This window comes from Propithecus coquereli, unplaced genomic scaffold (assembly GCF_000956105.1).
Source record: "Propithecus coquereli isolate 6110/MARCELLA unplaced genomic scaffold, Pcoq_1.0 Scaffold714, whole genome shotgun sequence".
Taxonomy (NCBI): domain Eukaryota; kingdom Metazoa; phylum Chordata; class Mammalia; order Primates; family Indriidae; genus Propithecus; species Propithecus coquereli.
The window spans coordinates 258897-280640 of record NW_012153219.1 but is presented as its reverse complement, the minus strand read 5'-3'; the positions used below and the strand labels follow the sequence as shown (position 1 = coordinate 280640).

At 45.3% G+C, this 21744-nt stretch overlaps 3 protein-coding genes and 1 pseudogene across 3 annotated transcripts in view; 2 read left to right on the top strand and 2 right to left on the bottom strand.

Moving 5' to 3' along the window:
• Window positions 1-590: 590 nt before the first annotated feature.
• Window positions 591-2152, bottom strand: LOC105824133 (Ig-like V-type domain-containing protein FAM187A). The gene has a single exon (XM_012661502.1). The coding sequence runs from the start codon at window positions 1856-1858 to the stop codon at window positions 614-616; it is 1245 nt and encodes a 414-aa protein (XP_012516956.1). The 5' UTR covers window positions 1859-2152; the 3' UTR covers window positions 591-613.
• A 995-nt stretch (window positions 2153-3147) lies between these two features.
• Window positions 3148-5132, bottom strand: CCDC103 (coiled-coil domain containing 103). Its single transcript, XM_012661503.1, has 3 exons — window positions 4982-5132; window positions 4458-4590; window positions 3148-3759 (listed from the first exon to the last, which is right to left on the bottom strand). Exons 1-3 carry the CDS (start codon window positions 5122-5124, stop codon window positions 3307-3309), a joined length of 729 nt encoding a protein of 242 aa, XP_012516957.1. The 5' UTR covers window positions 5125-5132; the 3' UTR covers window positions 3148-3306.
• Window positions 5133-5977: 845 nt separating this feature from the next.
• Window positions 5978-8919, top strand: LOC105824124 (annotated as a pseudogene).
• The window catches only part of EFTUD2 (elongation factor Tu GTP binding domain containing 2), a 38786-nt gene continuing 23353 nt past the window's right edge, over window positions 6312-21744 (top strand). The window contains exons 1-4 of the mRNA XM_012661505.1: window positions 6312-6566; window positions 11055-11163; window positions 19848-20013; window positions 20869-20947. Coding sequence (XP_012516959.1) covers window positions 11059-11163; window positions 19848-20013; window positions 20869-20947 — 350 coding nt within the window. The 5' untranslated portion in view covers window positions 6312-6566; window positions 11055-11058. The remainder of the gene's footprint in view (window positions 6567-11054; window positions 11164-19847; window positions 20014-20868; window positions 20948-21744) is intronic.

Genomic DNA, 21744 nt, shown 5'->3' with positions numbered 1-21744 from the left:
GGTCTTTGCTCCCACCCCTCTTGTCACCCCTAGTCCCTAGCTTGGGTACATTGTCTCAGGAAAGTCCTGAATTTGAACTCCACTTTCCTCACCCATTTCCCCTGTTCTCATTTTTCACCTTTATTCCCAGACCTGCTATTTCTACCTGTCAGTGGCAGAGCAAGGCTGGGGAGGAGGCCAAAGCGGACACGCACTAGCTCCCGCCACTCTCTCCTTCCCTCCTCTCCCCGCTACCCTCAGTTTCACCAACCCTCAGTTTCACCACTCGGCAATGCTCCAAGGCAAAAGGTAAAGCACCTCAAACCCTGTTTGGCACTGGACAGGCCATTTGATCATGCTCAGCTCATTCCTTCCTTCTCTGACCTGAGCGCGAAGTCAGGACATGTGTGCTCTGTTCCCTCCCGACTTTGCTCCCCAATCTCCCACCTGCCCCAGGATCCCCTACTCCCAGATCAAGCCCCAGACCAGCCCACGAAAACGGGGAACAGGCTGTAACTAACAGACTTGTCCATACCGTCTCAGTTCCAGCCCAGGGTGTCCACCCAAAGGCAACTGGTATTATTAACAAACACATTGAAGCACAACTGGTCTTCAGAGCTGGGCAAGAGAGCGCCTAGCGGGAGAGGTTGGGACAGCAGCGAAATAGGTAACAGCAGCAACGACAGAGGTGAATGGTGACAAAGACTGCTGTGATGAGCAGGTAGCCTATCAGGGTGAGCGTCACAGCAGAGCGAGTCTCCGGGTCCGAGAATGAGGCCGGGTAGTGCCCTCGAGATGTCACACCCAGCCGAAACCCAGCGACCCGCACCCCCTGCCGCCAGCAGTAGTAGATGCCCCGGTCCTCCAGCTGCGTGAAGCGGATGTGGAGCTGGTTGCCATGGTCGATGAACACCCTCATGGACCTGTTGACACCCTTCAGGTACTGTGTGCGGTAGAGGTACTGGCGGTCCTTGTCCCAGGCCACAGCATGCTCCGGCCGGGCCCCAGGACAGGAGATGATGAGTCCGTGGCCCAGTCTCTGCTGGTGGAACTGGATGGGCACCTGGGGCACCCAGGGCCGGCTGCCCACTTTGGACACGTAGTTGAAGATGGCCAGCACACCCTCCCGAAATGTCGTCTTCTTCTCACAGGGCACTACACAGCTCTGGACCAGCAGCTCGGGCGTGTGGTCCCTGGCTCTGGTCCGCAGCTTCCTCGGCACGGCCTGAGAGCCGCAGGACACCACGTCTGGCACTGTCTTGTGGTAGCGTGGGGAGAGGTCTGGGCTCTGCAGGTAGCAGAGGCCGATGCGCCACTGCTCCCCACGCACCCCGCAGCGGTCACAGGGCGTCCACTCCCAGAAGGTGGTGAAGACATGGAGGTTCCCATGGTACTCGTCTGCAAAGGGCTCCTGGCCCTGGTCCTTGAAGGCAGCCACCATTCCCTCACTGCTCTGGATGTCTACATCGTAGGCGTAAAAGTAGTCCCCCTTGCGGGTGCCGCAAAAGTACAGGCCTGAGTCCTCAGGCTGGGCGCGGAAAACCAACAGGCTGAACATGCGGATGCTGAAGCGGACGAGCATGTCGCTGCCCACACGCACCTGAGCCGCCTCCGTCAGCACCCGCCCGTCGAAGTCCGTCAGTACTTTGGTGTGGCTGCTGCCTAGGTGCTTTTGGTAGAACCAGACCACAGCCGACACCTCCTCAGGCTTGCAGCGGCAGGGAAGCTCGAAGCTCATGTCAGCCAGGTAGGCTGCATTGTCAAACATCAGGAAAGCGGGGCAGGGCGTCTTCTGAAAAATGTTCTCCTTCTCTACGATTTCAAAGGCCTGGAGACTCCCCCACGCCCACAGGAGCACAGTGGTGTGGGCCAGGCTCATGCCTGCAGGAGGGAGGGGACAGAAGGGTAAGGCGAAACCAAGGCACTAAAGGCCTATGGGGCTTCTAGAAATCTGCTGAGAGGAAGCCTCTATGTGAGGAAAGGATTAAGCTGCCAGGAAAAGAAGCAACGATCTGCAGGGGAAGCCGCCAAATGCAAGGCAATTTATTCCCAGTGGATGTACAAGATGCCCTTCTAATGCTCCAGGCCTGATCTCAAGGGGAAATCATTCTAGAACCTGACTCTCACTTCCCTTTCTAGAACACTGGCACTTACCCAAGAATGGGCCAAGGGAAACCGGAATGAGAAGGGCCCAGGTGCTTAGGCAGGGAACTCTCTGCCTCACTGCTCCAGGCCCAGCCCTGCTGGCCCGGTGGAAAGTCTTCCCTTTCATCAATCCGGGAGATGAAGGAAACCCACCTTCCTGCTCATCTGGCCATACAGGAGGCTGGCTAGACCTAAGCTGATGGCGTAGGGCTTTCCTAGGCCCAACCCACACAAGAACTCAGTCCCTGGGGGAAGAGTCTGTACCTCAAAATGGGGAAGCATTTTATCATTTGTTTATTAAAAGTCCATTTATTGGTTTTGGGTTATAAATATTCTTGTTAAGAGCTGTGGGGGCCAGGCACAATGGCTCACACCTATAATCCTAGCACTCTGGGAGGCTGAGGGGGGAGGATGGCCTGAGGCCAGGAGTTCGAGACCAACCCGGCAACATAGTGAAACCCCATCTTTACAAAATAATAAAAAATCAGCTGGGCATGTTGATGTGCACCGGTAGTCCCAGCTACTTGGGAGGCTGAGGCAGGAGGATTACTTGAGGCCAGGAGTTTGAGACTAGCCTGAGCAACATAGTGAAACCCCATCTCTACAAAAAATAGAGAAATCAGTGGACACACACCTGTGGTCCCAGCTACTTGAGAGGCCGAGGCAGGATAGCTTGAGCCCAGGAGTTTGAGGCTGCAGTAAGCTATGATTGTGCCACTGCAACCCAGCCTGAGCAACAGAGAGAGACCCTGTCTCTGAAAAAAAGGAAAAGAAAAAAGAGCTGTGGAGATCAGTGTTTATTTTCAATGGATGATGAAATATTTTGCTTTTTCCTTTTTCTGAGTGAAGGCTGTAACTTGTGTAGCCAGCATTTGGTTAAGCTCACACCTGTCTCTCAGAGTCAGTGGGCCAGAGGCTTGGTGGACTCTAAGAGTGAGAAGCAGAACTGCTTTCAACTTCCTGGGCCCTTGACTGTCCTGTGGATCCACACAGTTCAAAACACTGAGACACTGAGGGACTGGAGAAGTGGGGAAAACTCAATTCCTGCTTTTGCTCTGAAAATTCTAAGTTGAGAAGGGAATTAAGTGTAGGTTTCTCCTTATAGTTCTGCAGAAACCCCACAGCCACAACCAAAAAAATGCCTCCAATGACCACTGGGGCATCTGAGGGCAGCTGGTTCTATCAATTGAGCTGGTACAACCCTAGCAACTCCTGCAAGAGCCTCTCCTCCTCCTGGGGCCCACCAGACTGCTCCTCTAGACCCTGCTCCTCCTGGCTGAGCCCCTCCTTCATGGGTCTGGGGGCTCCCATGGCCTGCAGCTTCTGAAACAAGGCTCTGCAGCGCTCTCTCTCTGCTTGGCTCAGCAGGCTCAGGTTCAGGGTGAAGCGCCCGGTGCTGGCCAGGCTGCGCAGGATCCCCAGCACCGCTGCCCGGTGGACCGGCCTCACGTGATCAGCCAGTGCCACCAGCAGCTCCCCAAGAAGTCCAAACCCCACATCTGTCTGGAAGAGGTGGCCCAGCTTGGGACCCCCGAGCTGCAGCAGGGCCTGATAGCGCTCGGGCCCACTCCGCAAGTGACGCCGCCAATCTCGGTAGAACTCTGCTGAGGTCTCAGGCTGGCAGTGTACTTTCTCCTGGATCACAAAGGAGGGAAAGAGAGTCCTGAGCTCTTATGTCTGTTCTGGGACAGTAAGAGTGAGGGGAGCCTGTAGGTTTTCATCTTAGCTCTGATACTGCTCTCTGAGCATTGGAAAGGCTGTGGGCCTTGGGGGCCTCATTTTCAGATGGGAGAAATGGGATGGGAGCAGGAGGGAGGGCAAGGAATCCAGGCCATGATTTGAGATTCTCATTTATACCGCGATTTTCCTAGTGATGAATGGGGACACAGCTCTGGTCTTCAAGAGTAAGTTAAAGTTTACTCTGAGTTGGGTGGAGGGATTGACTGGCAATCTTAGGAAGAGAGAAAGGAGCCAAAAGTGAATGTCAAGGATCTGAAAGGCTGGGTCTCTCTCTCAACACTGCCAGAGGATCATTATACCATGTATTATATAACCCAGAGGCAGAGCAACACAAATCTGATCTGAGTGTTAAAGTCAAAGGACTGATGGAAGGGGACCTGCCTAGCCAGCCTTTCTGACTCAGTCTGCCCGGTTCAACCCAGCCTCACCATCTGAAGAAAAGCTGGTTGCTTTTCTTTCTGGAATTGGAGGCAGAAACTTGTCTCTGTTGGCTTAACATGACAAATAAGGAAGAGGTATGTGTTGTAAGAAGACAGGACTGGAGCTTTAGGGCAGAGAATCCTGCTGGGCTAAAGAAGCTGGGCCTCGCCTACCTGGGAGATTTCAGTGGCCACATCCTGGAAAGTCCTTCCCTGAGTGGTACAACAGTTCCAGGACACAGTTCTCTTTCCTCCCATCTTGTCTTTCTGCTCCAGTGGCTTCAGATGTGATGCAAGGACAATACCCCTGCGAACAAAGGACAGAGATTAGGGGATGGACTTAATGCTGTGTCTGTGGGTGTCAGGCAGCTGGTATTTGCATGATATAGGCTGAACCTGTTACAAGCCAATATGATAATAACAACAGCAGTGACAGCTGACCACTTTCAAGCACTTCCCATGTGCCAGACACTGCTCAGAATCTTATAAGCAATAACTCATTTAATTATAACAAGTTAATGTCTTTTACAGATGAGGAGTTAAGGCTCGGAGAGATTAAACAAATTGCACAAGATCACACAAATAGCAGAGGGTGAGGCCAGGACTGAAGCCCAGAATGGTTTGATTCCAGAGTGTTCGTTGTTAACCACTATAATATACCAAACAGGAGGGCCTAAGAAAAATGTCAGTAAGCCAACCTGAACTCCTCATAGGAAGCCACCCTCTGTTCCACTGCCCGTAATTTGGCAGCATTCTCCCGTTTGTACTTCTCATCAGCAGTGAGTGCAGCCTGCAGCTCTTTCTCCAGAGCCTTGAAGTCAATGATGTCATTCCTTTCCATGGCCTGGGAAGGCAAAGGGAATGCACATCAGTGGAGGGTCAAGATCAGGGGAAAGCGGGTGCCTCTGGATTCTTTGCCAGAACACAAAATAACCCTAAAGCACTCTGAATAGCACATCACTTATTTTGGGGGGGGGGTTTACAAAAATCTAGTTTTCTACTTTACAGAGATAAGCAGAGTTACACAGTGAGGACTTAAACAAGACTTGTCACTGAAAATAGAATAGAGTCCTGACTTCCAGTTTGGAGCCGTCTTAATTTTGCTTTCTGCTTCTAAAAATACTTTTAATTTTGATTCTCCAGCAGAGGAGGCATTTGGATCCCAGAATTCAGTCCCTTCACTCTTCACACAAAAGCAGAACTCTTCAACCTGAAAAAGCTGATTGGAAAAAAAAAAGCAGAACTCTAAGCCCAGGGAAAAAATTTCATCCTTCATTAAATGTCTTTAATGGGGAAGGAAACATTCCATTAAACCAACCAGATACAATGCCTGTGCAGGAAATTCAGTAGAAGTGGCAGAGGAAGGAGTTTAATGATCTTCACCCATTAATTCACTCTGCCCAGCCCAGGGCTGGAGCACAGGTTCCCAGGTATCTGGGCAACGCCTTTAGTTTTACCACTCTATGTCTGCAGCCTCTGCGTATCTGAGGCTCATTGACTATTTCTACAGAGAGATTATCTATTAATATATGGGTTCTAGTCTTGCCTCTGGCATTTATTTGTGAGGCCCCTCTGAACCTCAGACTCTTGGTGGTGAGTTGAACTAGATTTTTGTGGCAGAGTCATCATGAACAGCTCTAGGGCAGGGAAGCAGGAGATACACAACCAACCCCATAGCCACCCCCCACCCCAATATGGGGAAGCCGAACACCAAGAAGGGGGCTGAGCTGACCAGCAACTAGGGTGTTGTGGCTCCTGACCAGTTCTCAGCCCTCCCCTCACTGAATAACTAGAACTAATCCTACTGTCCCCCTTACTCAGCCACCCAGATCTCCACCCCAGCAGCCCCTGCGTTGGTCCCCTTGCTTTCTTTGGGGATCCCCTGATATGCCAGAACAGGAAGGCAGCTCAGCGCAGACAATGCACAGCAGCTGTGGTTGCCCAGCAACTGCTCCAACAGCCGCCCACGTGATCTAGCCGAAGGCCCCCCATTTAGGGTGGTCCGAGGCGCCTGATCAGATTCATGCGTCCTCAGGCGTAACTCTCTTTGCAGTAGCCCACGCCTTGGTTTGGGGACCCACAGCTCCACCTGGCCGGTTCTTGTCTTTGCGGCCGGCATTCCTTGGAGCCGATCCTCAGGCAGAGGGCTGTCCTCCCGAGCAGAAACGCGACTTTGGCGTCTGTGGGGTCCTTCCTGGCGCCAGGCGCAGGTGTTGCCGTGGCGTGGGGCGGAAGCGCGGTCTCCGGTGACGGCCTTGGCGCTCTTGGCTGAGCGAGCGGGAGGTGAGCTGGTGCGGGTCAACGGCGTGGGAAGGTTGCTCCGGGTGGGATGGGAGGTTAACGCCTAGAAGAGGCGTTACGTACTATATCTGTCCCTTTCGCTTTACAGATGAGGCCTGTAAATTGAGGCCTGGAGCAGGAAAGGGAACGAAAGAGTCCCCCGCCCCCAGGACACACTCACCCCGATTCCGGGGTTCCCTCGATATCCTCCATCCGTAAAATCCCGTCCCAGGGCCAGGGGTCGTGCTCTAACTGTCCAGCCCCCTCTCTCACTCCCTCTTCCGTCTGTGCCGCCTTCACCCCTTCTCTGCCAGCCTACCTCCGTCTTTATTCGCTATTCCTGTGAGAGCTTGCATTGTGGCGGGAAGTTGCAGTGAGGTTTGGTACCAGGAGTCACTAGTTTTATACAATTGTGGGCAAGTCAGTTATCTTTTCTGTGCCTTTTTGGAGTCATCCATTCATTCATTCAACAAGTGTTTATTGAGGGCCTGTTTTATGCCAGGCACTGTTCTAGGTGAACAAAACAAAGTCCTTGCTTAAAATGTAGTTGGGGAAATGAACAGTTAAACAAATGACTAGGTGTATGTCAGCTAGTGATAAATGTTAAGACAAACAGAACAGTGCAAGTGGGGGTTGGAGAGAGTATGGGGTGTGTGTGTATGTGTCTGTGTGTCTGTGTGTGTGTATATATACCTATATATATATAATTTTTAAATAGAAACAGGGTTTCTCCATTTGCCCAGGCCGTTCTCAAACTCCTGGACTCAAGCCGTCCTCCCGCCTTGGCCCTCCAAAGTTCTGGGATTGCAGGTGTGAACCACCGTGCCCAGCCTGGGGGACTTTTTAGAGTGACAGAGAAAGTGACATTTTAGTAGAGACTTGAGTGAAATAAAGGAACAAGGTATAGATACCAAAGGGAAGAGCAGTTTGGACAATGAATGGCAAGTGCAGTGGCCCCGAGGCAGAAATGAGCTTGGCTTCTTCCATGAACAACCTTCTACAAAAATTTCTGCAGTCGCTTGATGGGAATCTTGGGGGAATAAAGTGAGCACAGATATGATAGCTCTTTGGAAGTAAAAAGAATCTGTACCTATGAAAGTTTCCTTAATAATTTACATTTAGTTGCAATTCCTTGGAGCTCTCTCATCCTCTATTTTGTCTACATTCAGCACCTAGCAGGTGGCATCGAGGGAGATAGAGGTATTAGCCTAATACAAGAAATATCAGCATCTCAAAATTAAACATTCCATTCCGTTAACGTTTATCCAGTTCTTCCTCATGCAAGGTGCTGTCTTGGGCATTGGCAGGTGGGCACAAGAAATACAGGATTCTTGTATTTGAGAATGGCCAGAAATAATGCTAGCTAACATTTATTGAGGTTGGGGCTGTGTTAAATCCTTTACACAGAATATTTTCTTATGTGGTGAACCCATTGCTTTGGCCATGGTGGTCGGTCCTCTTGTGGTTTAGACTCTTTGTAGGATGACCTGGCTCTGGCCTTCTCCTGCACCTACGTCTGTGTTCCCCTTTTTTGACATCACCCATTATCTAGTGTCGGTGCTGGCTCTGAAGCATCAGCTGGGAGCAGCAGCAGTGGCATGGAAGAATCATTTTTCAAGCTGGTTTACAGCTATGCTCCACTGCTTTGGTGGAGGAATTATATGCTGTGTACTGCTTGCAGAGCCTCCATTGAGGTTTCTTCAAACAACACTCATATATTATGGGCATCTTCAATCAGGTATATTATATTTTTTTGCCCATGCCACCTAGTTTCCCAGCGCTAGTTATTCCTACCTGTTCAGCTCCTGGCTGCAACGAAGTGACCAGAACCTGGAAAATAGTAGATGGAGTCACACGTGCTGATAACTGTTACAAAAATGGCTTGATAGTCGCGATAGCTATTAAATGGGCCTGAGGTACAGCTGGTACCATTATCACAAATTTTGAGAGGTTGATAAAAGGAGATTGGAAACCAGAAGGTCATGAAGGACTGAAGATGTCCTGCCCTTCCAAGGTAACCCTGCTGGAGTCAGTTATCTCCCCATTCCAGCACACCAGTCATCTGGCAATATCAAAGCATAATCTTACGTTCCTTTTGTATCGTCTTTATTGTGGCCACAAAGGCAACCATGATGATTACACAGACTTCTACTATGACTTTTGCTCCTTTTGAGGATACGTTGGGTTGGATGCTGTTTGGCTAGCCGCAGCAGTTTTCATTGTGTGAAAAGAAAAGTAAAGCCAAATAGCCTTCTAATGGCACTCGGTCATTGGCCTCCAAACCTGCAGATGACACTCAGATAAGGTTAAAAAGAAACATACTAAGAAGACAATACATTTACTTGATGAGCTCTAGAAGGCAAAAAAAAAAAAATGTTTTTCTTATCTACGTATCAGATTGTGATAATATATTCATGTAAATGATGTGAAATAAAGATTATATATAAGGAATAGAGGTGACAAAAAGAAAGAAATTCTCTCTGTTTCAGGGAAACTGCCCCTTTCTGGATGGTAATTCGTGTTAGGAGGATATCATGTGAATTTGTTTTTCTGATATAAAAGATTCTGTTGTGATTATTTGAATAGTTTTATATTGATTGTAGAAGGCTGGATTTTTTTTAAATGTTAGGAAAAGTAAACCTATCATTACAAAATAACAAAAATTTCAAACTTTTTAAAAATGTAGGTATTTTCATACATATTTTTTATTTGACTCTATTTGAGCTTTAGTTCAGCAGAATTAAATTTTTACTTCATATTACCATTATAATTGCTAGGTATGGAAAATAATTCCTGTTTAATTTCAAACACTGAAAAGAGTAAACTTTTCTTAAAGCACTTCATATTATAAATGAAAATAAATGTCTAGTTTATTTTTTAAAAAGAGTATTTTATTTAATCCTCATAACCTTTTATGCAGTGAAGATGATTCCCTCCATTTTCCAGTTAAGGGAGCAGGTTTGGAGAGGTGAAATAACTTACCTGAAGTTACGTAGTGGTTAGTGACAAAGTTAGGATTTGAGTCTAGGTCTTCCAACTCCTTGGTACTTAAGCCATGCTCTAGTCCGTTGTTTATTGCTTATAAACTGTAGGGTTGTTGGTGAGGGTAATTAGTATAGTTAACTATTAATAGTATTCAAGATAGAATTAAATACCGATAAAGGTGCAGAAGGCTATAGCAGGATAAGAAAATAAGAAACTGAGGATCTAGAAAGTTTGAAGGAGGTGGTATTTGAACTGTTTCTTTGAATAGAATTTCAATAACTGAAGAGAAAACTCACAAAGTAGTACTTAATTACAGTGGAAAAATGAGTGACTTTACAATGGAAAAGCCTGGCAGATACCACATGAACCAAGTGATGAAAGTTAACATCACAACTAAGGTACAAATTGAAATCATGTCTGCCCTGATAGAAAATGCACTAAAAAGAACATAGCATCACTTCTGTGATATTCCTGCCAAAAATGTGTAACCTGAATATCTTCATGAGGAAACACCAGACAAACCCAAATTAAGGGACATCCTACAAAATCACTGGTTTATAATCTTCATTGTCAAGTTATGAAAGTCAAGGAAAGATTTAGGAACTGTTCTAGATTGCAAGAGACTAAAGACAACTAAATGCAAACATGTGATCCTGGATTAGATCCTTGGGTGTGCAGGGTATTATTGGAACAATTTGTAAAACTTTAATGGGGTCTGTGGATTAGGTGGCAGTAATGGGTCAACATTAGTTTTCTGATTTTGACGGTTGTATTATAGGTGAATGTCCTTGTTTGTAGGAATCACACATGCTGAAGCCGGGGTTCAAAAACTTTTTATATTAAGGAGCATTTAATAAGCATTTTAGACTTTTTGAGCCATATGATCTCAGTCCCAACTATTCAACTCTGCTGTTGCAGTGCGAAAGACAATATAAATGAATATGCATGGCTATATTCCAGTGAAACTTTTTTTATAGACACTGACATTTGAATACTAAACGATTAATTTTTATGTATCTGGAAATATTTTTCTTTTGACTGTTTTCCCAACTATTTAAAAATGTAGAAAGCATTCTTAGCTTGAAGGCCATGCAAATAGAAAAAATAGCCCTGGAGGGGCCAGATTTGGCCACAGGCCGGAGTTTGCCAACTCTTGCACTAAATGATTACAAAGTGATAAGACGTTGTGTCAGCAGCTTACTCAAATGATTTAAGAAAAAGAAGGTTATTTGTACTATTCTTGCCACTTTTTGGTATTGAATTATGTTAAAATTAAGTTTAGTATTAAAAAACAAGTGGAGGGAATGGTCTGAAAGTAGAGACAGTGAACAGGGCAGAGAGGGGAAAGTACTGGGCTTTTGGGGGAGCATTCAGTGGGTTGATGTAACTGGAGAGGAGGTGAGTGAAGGGATGTGCCCAACCAGCAGACTAGAAAGATGGGGCCACGTCATGGAGGCTTTGATTGCCTTGCCAGAATCTAACTCTTCTCCTCTCCTTGAATTTTAGCATCATGGACACTGACTTGTATGATGAGTTTGGGAATTATATTGGACCAGAGCTCGATTCTGATGAAGATGATGATGAATTGGGCAGAGAGACTAAAGATCTTGATGAGGTAAAACAAATATATTATTGTTTTCATCTCTTTTTTTTAAAAAAGCAATGAAAGACTGAATCCTCTGTGTTCTCATAATACGCTGTGTACCTCTCTAACATTGCCTTTTTTATAAAACGACCTAGTGGGGTCTTATACTGCCCCCAAGAAAACTTAGCAGCTAAGGTTCCAGAAGGGAATATATAGTTTCATTGATGAGGTGGCTTTGTAATCTGATCTCTAGTTCATGTGGTAGTAGCTGTGCTTCCATTTGCTTGAAGTGTCTTTTGACAATCATGAATAATTCCAACTTAGAAAAGATATTCAATTATTCCAGGTGCAGCTGCACTCGGAGCTTCCTCACAGTTCAATTTGTTTGTTTTTGGAGACAGAGTCTCACTCTTGTAGCTCAGGCTAGGGTGCAATGGTGTCTTAGCTCACTGCAACCTCAAACTCCTGGACTCAAGCTATCCTCCTGCCTCCGCCTCCCGAGTGGCTGGGACGACAGGCGTGCACCAGTGTGCCTGGCTAATTTTTTCTGTTTTTAGTAGAGACTGGATCTCACTCTTGCTTAGGCTGGTCTCAAACTCCTGAGCTCAAGCAGTCCTTCTGCCTTGGCCTCCCACAGTGCTAGGATTGTAGGCGTGAGCCATCACGCCTGGCCACAAGTTCAAGTTTTTAAAGATGCATAAAAACAATAGAAAGGGAAGGTACAGATCCGGTGACTCCCCTTCAGGAGAATTATGGAAGGAGAAGTCCAGAATGATCGGAGATTTGCAAAAGGCACGAAAGGTGGCTTTTATGTTTTAGCATTGTTCAGAATAAGATGAACAAAAAGCAGATAGTCCGACTGCTTAGCAATGGATTAGTCCGTGTATTAGTGATACTTAGCGATGGAGGTGTGATATTAATGGGGCGGCTAGAAAGCAAAACAAAAGTCCTGGCTGCCATCTATCTTTTCTATTGGGGAAAACGTCCTTCAAACTAGAAAAAACAATAAACACTGGAAAAATAAAATTGAAGCCATTTAAGTAGGGCGAAGGAGCATCTTGCAGCTTTAGATGTGTTTAAGCCTCCAGGCCCAGGTGAATTATGCCCTGGCTAGGGTGGGGCCCTTGCAAAGGGAAGCTGAGAGCCACTGTAGTCAACCTTTAAGAAAATGTGGGGAGTGGCCATAGTGCTACAGAGGAAATCAGGCAACTTGTCCCAATTTTCAAAGATGGAGATAAGACACTATATTTCAGAAATCACATATTAGTGTTTTTTTGTTTGTTTGTTTGTTTTGAGACAGAGTCTCACTCTGTTGCCCAGGCTAGAGTGCTGTGGCGTCTGCCTAGCTCACAGCAATCTCAAATTCCTGGGCTCAAGTGATTCTCCTGCCTCAGCCTCCCGAGTAGCTGGGATTACAGGCATGCGCCACCATGCCTGGCTAATTTTTTCTATTTTTTTAGTTGTTTGGCTAATTTCTTTCGATTTATAGTAGAGATGGGGTCTCGCTCTTGCTCAGGCTGATCTCGAACTCCTGAGCTCAAGCAATCCTCCCGCCTTGGCCTCCCAGAGTGCTAGGATTACAGGCGTGAGCCACCACGCCCAGCCTTAGTAAGTGTTAATAATATGCATCCATGGTAAATTTATGGGATGAATTTTAAAACAAGTGACTGTTGAACACTCTAGGAAGCTAGTATGAGTTTTATAAAAATAATTTTCTCTTGGTAGGATTATTGGGTTGAGCTCCAGCTCAAGGTCTGTGGCCATACCACCCAGAATGTGACTGATCTCGGTCTCATCTGGTCTTAGAAGCTAAGCAGGGTCGGGCCTGGTTAGTACTTGGATGGGAGATACAGCTCAGGGGTATGCTGTGGACATGAATGATGTATCTTGATTTGGGCAAGATATTTGAAGTTTTTTATTGATGTCTTGTAAACCACTTTTTGAAACAATATTGTTTTAAAGAGATATTTTTTATTATATAAGTGATTCACAAGTACATTCTCATTCAAACCATATGGATAGAAAAGTCTTCTTTCATCCTCATTCTATTTCACTCCCCTTCCCAAGTTAACCTCTGTGACTCATGATGTCCTTGTGAAAATAACGTGGCCTGAGTCATAATACAATTAGGGTAGGTTACAGCTGATTGAACAGTGGGGCCCAAAGAGTGTTGATTAATGGGTCACCACCAGAGCTCTTGTGATGTAACGTGACGTGCCCTAGGTATCTGTGCTTGGTCCTAAAAAGGTTCTTTTCTGTGTTTTTGGTAATGACTTGGGTAGAGATAGAGAACGGAGCTTTATAAAATTTGCGCATGACATAAAGCTTATATATTGGATAGCAGAATCTAAATTCAAAGTGATCCCAACAAATCTGAATTCTGGACTGCAAACTCAATAATTCGTTCTTTCATTAAGTATTTATAGGCCAGGTGTAGTGGCTTATACCTGTAATCCCAGCACTCTGGGAGGCCAAAGTGAGAGGATTGATTGAGGCCTGGAGTTCCAGACCAGCCTGGGCAACATAGCAAGACCTCATCTCTACAAAAAAACAAGAAAAATTAGCCAGGTGTGGCGGTGAACACCTGTAGTCCCACCTACTTGGGAGACTGAGGCAAGACGATCACTTGAGCCCAGAAGTTTGAAGCTGCAGTGAGCTATGATTACACCACTACACTCTAGCTTGGGCAACAGAGTGAGACCCTGTCTCAAAAAAAAAGAAAGAAAGAAAAAAGTATTTATAGAGCACTTAGTATGTGCAGGGAATCATAGAGAGAGAGCCGAGGCACAGTCCCTGCCTTCCGAGAACCTACTGCCTCTCAAGGGAGATGAGGCACAGGTATTTATAATATGAAGCAGGGAAGGACAAGTGCCATTTAAGCGATATTAGCTTAGTGCTGTAGTAATGGTATGTAAGGAAGAATCATTCCTGGCTGGGACGACCAAGAAAGCATCTGAGGAAGTGACATTCGAAGTGGACCCAAAGAACTGATGGGCATCTGTAGAGACAGAAAGTGGAATGATTAGTGGTTGGGAGGTGATACCTAAAGGGTACACAGTTTCTTTTTGGGGTGACGAAAATGATCTAAAAATTGTGATGATGGTTGCACAATTCTGAATATACTAAAAACCATTAAATTGTGCACTTAAAATGAGTAAATTGTATGGAATGTGAATTATATCTCAATAAAGCTGTTAGCGAAATGATACCAAAAAAAAAAGAATGGTCAAGTGGTGTGCAAACATTTTCACCTCATTACAGATGGTTGAGATAATCATACTCTTTAGTTCATGCTACTTAGCATCATTGCCATGCAAGGCTCTGTTCTTGTTTAATTAATTTATTTTCCATTTATCTTGTTCCCATACCTGCCACCATAGTAATCTTTCTTATTTTCGTATGTTTCTTTTTGTTTGTATGAGTTATAAAATGCGTATAGTTGCATTGTGGGCATGTATTTTAAATTTAAGTCAATGGTATATTATCTGCATCATTTTGTTCCTTTTCCCACTCAGCGTTGTGATGAGTGGTGCGTCTTAGGGTCCATCCCTGTTGCTGTGTGTATGTCTAGCCTGTGGCATCTGACTGCTGCTCAGTTCTCCTTAGTGGCATCCCTCTCTTAGTGCTGGACACCCAGGTTACCGGTCCCGGCCTTCCCTTGCCACAAATAATACTGTGATGAAATTTCTCAGAGGTGTTCCTTGATAGACCATGTGAAAATTTCTTTGGGTTGTATTCCTAAAAGCAGAGTTGCTGATTTGGGGAGAGAATGTGTGTGTGTGTGTGTGTGTGTGTACTTTGTTTATACTGAATTAATATATTTATACTAAGTACTTTCAGATTGCTCTTCAGAATGACTGCACTAGTCTATCCTCCTTCCAACAGAATGAAGGTGCTGTATCTTCTTAGTCCACACGAGATGTATAGATTTATTTTTAAATGCTTTATTGTGGTATATGAGAGTAAAGAGATGCATAGGATTTTGATAATGAAGACAGGAAAGAAGGATGTCCATTCTACAGAGAAGGGATGCAGTGAGCAAGGGCCCAGAGGTCGTGTGTCAAGCAGGAATGATTTGTCCTCCAGATCGCCAAAGCACAACCCCTGGAGGACAGCTGTGGGTGTGAAGCACAGGCGGTGGGGCCACACGGTAGAGGGGCTTGAGTGGAGAGCTGAGAGTAAAGGCCGACATGGTCAAAACAAAATGCTGGGACCTTTGGGAGCTGGAATGTCTAGAGGAACGCTGGTTATTTACACACAAAAGGCAATGATAAAAGGGTGCTTGTTTAGTTTTATTTTAGACTTGTTGAGTTTGAGCTACTGTCAGGATGCTCAGGTAGAGGTAATTAGAGACAGTCAGAAATTATTACATAAAATCCTGCAATTATTAATGGATTCATAATGTATTCAGTAGTATGGGGCAGAGAAAACTGGCTTGATAGCTATTTTGGAGCTACCACTAGTAGGATATATGTGACTGCCAAAAGAGCTGGTGTAATCTTAGGCCACTTTACTAGAAGTAGAGTGTAAAGATGGTAGGAGCTAGCCAGTCTCACCACTGGAGGTTTTTGTGTTCTTTTTAAGGAAGAGGTTGGCCTGCTGGAATTTGTGTGAAGGAAAACAAGCGCCCACCACTACATCCACCCACCTGCCTGCATCTGTTCCCTTATATGATGCCTTCACTTCTGTTCTTACAGATGATTTTTTAATGTTTCTGTTTACTAGAAATGAGATCCCACATCTTCTCACCACTCAAGACCTTTACCCAGCAATTCTCCCCTCTCTCTCCTGCATCATCAGCTTTCCCTGTCTGCTGGATCAACCCCATCAGCGCCCAGACATGCTGTTATTTTATCTTAAACCCTCTCTTGACCACACCCCCTTTCGGTTACCTCCCATTTTCCCCGCTTCCCAGTATAGCACATCTCCTAAGAGTTATTGATATTCACTGTCTCCAAATCCTCTCTTCTTCTTTTCTCTCAAACTCACTTCCATCCTTTTGCCTCTCCCACTTCACATAGCCTGTTCTTGTCGAGATCACCAGTGGCCACTGCTCTGCCAAATCCAAAGGTCGGTTCCCAGCTGTCATCTTACTTGCCTTGCCTGCGACATCTGACCCAGCTGAGCATTCCCTCCTCTCTAAAAAACTCTTCCCTCGGCTTCTGGAGAACCCTCTGGCTTTCCTCCTCACTGGCCATACCTTCTCAGCCTTTGCTGCTGGTTCCTCTTTCACTCCCTGACCTCCAAATGTCAACAGGCCCCAGGGCTCTATTCCTTATACCTCTTCTCTCTCTACACTTACTCCCCTGGTGAGCTCATCCAGTCCATCAGATAACTTGTGTTCACGAGGATGCTCAGATTTATATCTCCAACCTGTACCTTTCTCTCCAACCTCAGGTTTGGATATCCAACTTCCTACGTGGCATCTCTACTTGATGTCTAATAGGAAATCTCAAACTTAACTAAAACCTAACTACTGAGCTTCTCCCTGCCACCACCTACTCTTATCGTCTTCCTGATTCCTCGTCTCAATGAAGACAGTGCCATTCTCCAGTTGCTCAGGTCACACCTTGCCTCTTCTCTTTCTTCTCACACCTTCTTTCAATTGATTAGAAAACATTTTTCATCCCACCTTCAAAATATTTCCAGAGTTCAGCCTTTCCTCACCACCTTCACAGATCCTACTCTGGTCCAGGCCACCACCACTGTCTTTTCTTTGTTGAATTACTAGCCTCCTAACTAATCTCCTTCCTTCCAGTATATTTTCAGCATAGGGACCAGAGTGGTTCTTTTAAAACAGAAGTCTGACCATAATCACTCCTCTGCTCAAAACCCCTGGTGCAGGGGTTTCTTGAGAGCTTATTTGGAGGTTCTAGCAAGGGAGTGCAGCTACTCATATACCCTTGACTGAAGAAAGGTCCTCCTCTATTGGGAAGGTCGTCCTCTTTGACTGAGCCTGCAGCTTCAGGAGGGCACACATGGAGCAGTGAGGGAGGTAGGGCACACCCGCTTAGCCAGCTAGAGCAGCCAAATCAACCCTGGTTGTCGCTCCATGAATTAGTATTAAACGTGTTTTGGGACAGGATTTGTCTTAAGAGTTTTACAGAGCTTTGCCCTGAAAGAACATGTGAATGTGTTCGTTTGCATTTCGAATGCTGTTACACTCGGAAAGGCGTCTCTGAAAGGCAGTAGCGGCTGTATCCCACGAGGCGCGCGTTTCTCAGACTTAAAGAATTGGATTTGCTTTGTAAAGCACAAGCGAATCTGTTAAAAACTATAGGCTGAGAGCTGACAATGGAGTGCCCTCTGGAACAAACAGCTTCCTGGAAACGGAAATGATAGCTTCCTGAATGGCTAAAAGCAAAGCTTTTGTTTAAACCACTCTAGACTACCTGTCTCCATTCACAATGACCTAATAAACATGGAGCTTACATATCTCTGTTTAACCCCTCTGTTTAAATGATAAACTTATCTTAGAATTTAGAAATTAACCTTTGAAAGACTTTGTAACCGTTTGCTCACGTAAATAGAATTAGTTAAAGAATCTGTAGAAGCCTTCTGTAAAAGCCTTTTGAAAATCTGTTAACCTGAGAGGAGCTACCTGTTGTTATGTAAATCTGTTACCCCTGACAATTGTTCACTATTTCCTATAAGTTACCATGTAAGACCTCATTCGGGGCTTTTTGAGACCAACGGAGAGGTCTGAGCCCCCTGAGCTTCCGCTTTGCCTATAATCTTTATAAACTTATAAAACTATATCTTTGTCTCAGTGTATTCTTTTATTTCTTCCATTTTCCATTTCTCTCTATTATTTTCTCATCCCTTGCAACTCTACCAAAGGGAGCCGGTTTTTTGCAGGGAACACTGGCCATGTTCCCCGCACCTGGTGATCAGTGGGGTGACAGATGTCACAGCCAGATCGCCCTCACATCCTAGGTTTCTTAACTTTATCACCATTGACATTTGTGACCAGTTAATTCTCTTTGTTGGAGGTTCTGTGCATTGTAGAACGTTTAGCAGCATCCCTGGCCTCTACCTACTGGATGCTAATGATGGTAATGGCAAAACTCCCCTGCCAAGTTGTGGCAACCAAAACTGTCTGCAGGCATTGTCAAATGTTCCCTGGGGAGCAAAATCACCCCTCGTTGAGAACCACTGCCCTAGTGTAAAAGTAAAGTCGGAGGCAGGGCATAGTGGCTTACACCTGTAATCCTAGCACTCTGGGAGGCTGAGGCAGGAGGATTGCTTCAGGTCAGTAGTTCGAGGCCAGCGTGAGGAATAGCGAGACCCCAACTCTACAAAAAAAAATAGAAATTAGCTGGGTGTGGTGACATGCGCCGGTAGTCCCAGCCTCTTGGGAAGCTGAGGCCGGTGGATCACTTAAGCCCAGGAGTTTGAGGTCACAGTGAGCTATGAGGATACCACTGCACTCTAGCCCAGGCAACAGAGTGAGACTCTGTCTCAAAAAAAAAAAAGTAAAGTCAAATGACTTAGCACGATCCGGAAGATCCTGTGTGTTTACCTCCCATGTGATCTCAGCTTACTGTTCTCCCCATCATTTGCTCCAGTCTCACCGTGTTGATCTCCTTGCTAATCCTCAAAGTTGCCACATGCTCTTGGCTCTGGGCCTTTGCGTTCACGGTGTTAGCCAACTAGGATGCTCTTCCCCAGGTACTTATAGAGCTTTCTCTCTTCCTTCAGATTGTTACTCAAACGTCATTACCTCTTTTTTTCATTGTTGTATTACCAACACCTAGAACAGTGCCTGGCACATAGTAAGTGTCATTTTCATCATCCCAGAAAGAAGTCCCCCACCCATTAACCATTGCCCCCCCACCGACTCTCACCTCCACCCTCCCACCCCTGCCCTAGGCAATCTGCTTTTCTGGACATTGTCTTTTCTGTACTTTGTCATATAAATGGAATCATATAATAAGCAGCCTTTCATGTCTGACTTCTGTCACTTCGCATCATGTTTTCAAGGTTCATCTGTGTTGTAGCATGTGTACACAGACAGCATGTACATGTGTTAAATTTCTTGTCATTGCCAGATAGTACTCTGTTATATGGATGCACCACATTTCATTTGTCCATTCATCAGTTGATCGACATTTGGGTTGTTTTCACTTTTTGGCTATTATGAATAATGCTGCTATGAACATTCATGTACAAGTTTTTGTGTGGGTTTAAGTTTTCTTTTGTCTTGGGTATATACTTAGGAGTGGACTTGGTGGGTCATGTGTAACTCTGTGTTTAACATTTCGAGGAACTACCAAAATGTTTTCCAAAGCAGCTGCACCATTTTCCCACCAGCAGTGTATAAAGTTCCAGTTTCTCCACATCCTCACCAACACCTGGTATTATCTGTCACACGGAAGTGTGAACTTTTTCGTGGTTCCTACCTCGGGCTCCTGCTTTTTGCCCTTGGAGAAAGTTTTTTTTTCCCCTAACGGGTGCGATGAGCCATTTTTTTCTCCAGTCTCAATACACTTGTAATCAGTGGTCACATCCAGGAAGGGGCAAGTTTGAGTCAGGAGAGCTGTCTGTAGCCTTGGCTTGCAGTCGTCTTTGTGAAGGATCTCGCCCCACTGGCACAGAACTCACAGTGAGGAGCTATCTAGCACGGGAAGTCAGTGCTCTCACTCAGGTAAGGTAGTCTGTCATTGAGCAGAAGTGTGTGCCTCTTCCATCCTCCTTTCCTCTCTTGCTTGCAGATGGACGATGATGATGACGATGATGACATAGGTGATCATGATGACGATCACCCTGGGATGGAAGTGGTGCTGCACGAGGACAAGAAGTACTACCCGACAGCCGAGGAGGTGTACGGTCCTGAGGTGGAGACCATAGTTCAGGAGGAAGACACACAGCCTCTCACAGGTAAGTCAGGATGAGCTAAGTTGTGGTAGGTGAAATTGAAACCTGAAAACGTCATCTCATAGCCGTCAGCAGATGTTAAAAGTTCAGTGAAGCCAGGTGCAGTGGTATGCACCTGTAGTCCCAGCTACTCGGGAGACTGGGGCAGAAGGATCGCTTGAACCCAGGAGTTTGAGGTTATAGTGAGCTATGGTCGAGCCACTGCCCTCCAGTTTAGGTGACAGAGTGAGACCCTGTCTCTCAAAAAAAAAAAAAAAAACCCAGAAGTTTAGGGAATGAATTGATCAGTTTTCGTTTACTATTTTCAGGTACCGTTTCTAGGTTGTGATTCAGTTAATCCTGTTTTGATATTCAATAAAGCTCCTATTACTAAGCAAATAAGTTATTTCTTTATCTGTATCTGTTTAAGTACATGAAGACTGTCAGTAAGTTTTCCCTGTGGCCTGATAGGTTTTTCCGTCCAAATAATTCCAGCCCTTTTAACCAGTCCTCACAATGCTTCTTGTCCGTCTCTTAATAGTTTTCATTGATCTTCTAGAAAGTAATGGCATCTTATAAATGCGAGGAGAGATCTTGAACTGACATCGATCTCATTCTATATCCATTCTGCCTCCCTTCCTCCCACCCTTCCACAAAATGAAGTTCAAATGCCTCGGTCCACAATTCAAGATCCTTCACTCTCTCATGCCAAACAGTATTTCCAGAAATTTCTCAACATGAGTGATCCTTGAGAATAAAATAAATTGATGGCATACATCATACATTCTAAAAGCTCAGTCTAATGGAATAGGGCTCTGTATTTTTATGTTTTATACCTACCTACACATCACTTCCTTTTTTTTTTTTTCTCTCTTCTAGAACCCATTATTAAGCCAGTGAAAACCAAGAAATTCACTCTGATGGAGCAGACATTACCAGTCACAGTATATGAAATGGAGTAAGTTATAAGGTTTCTCAGCTTCTCTGCAGAGGTAGTGTGGGTTCATCTTTCCATGGAGGTAGAAGGTGGTTCGTAGTTGAAGTAGCCGGTGGATTGTGGCAGCAGAAATCTCTCCACAATACCCCTTCATCTTATATGGCTGCTGGGATATTTAGGCTCTGTTAACTTTTCTCGTGGTGCTCATCCAGGTCTTAGCTGTTTCCTCTTCTTCCAGACTTGTATTTTGGTATTGGAAGCCAGCCTTTGAGACGGAACTGGGTATTATAATTATCAGTGTTGGGTCCACCAGAGCCTGTGGTGACTCAGGAAGATAGCCGAGTACCTTTAGGACCATATCAACTCTGTATTTTGAAAAGGAGAGCACAAGTAGGTAGATATATGTATAGGATCATTTAGGCTCTTCATACTGCAAACTGTTTCTGAAAACATTTTTACTGGCGAAATGCACTTGTGAAGCCCTTATGTGTTGAAGTGCTTGTGACTTGTGATTAGATAATGAAACTTTTTTGTTTGTTTTTAAAACATGTTGACCTCTGTGTGTCCAAAAGAGCAGGTGACCTTCTGAAATGGTCAGCTCATCTGCCATCATTCAGACATTTTTGAAACAACTTTTCAGTTGTCTGTAGAATTCGCTTCATATTCCTTTGCATTCTCAACGGTGACTTTTGAAATCTGCAGTCTTTGAATGGACTTGGTTTTTGTGAAGAGCCCAAGCTATCCGAGGGCTACCTGCCATAAGTAACATGGCTGATGAGCGAGAAGGACAGTGCTGGTTTGTTTTTTTTTTTTTTTTT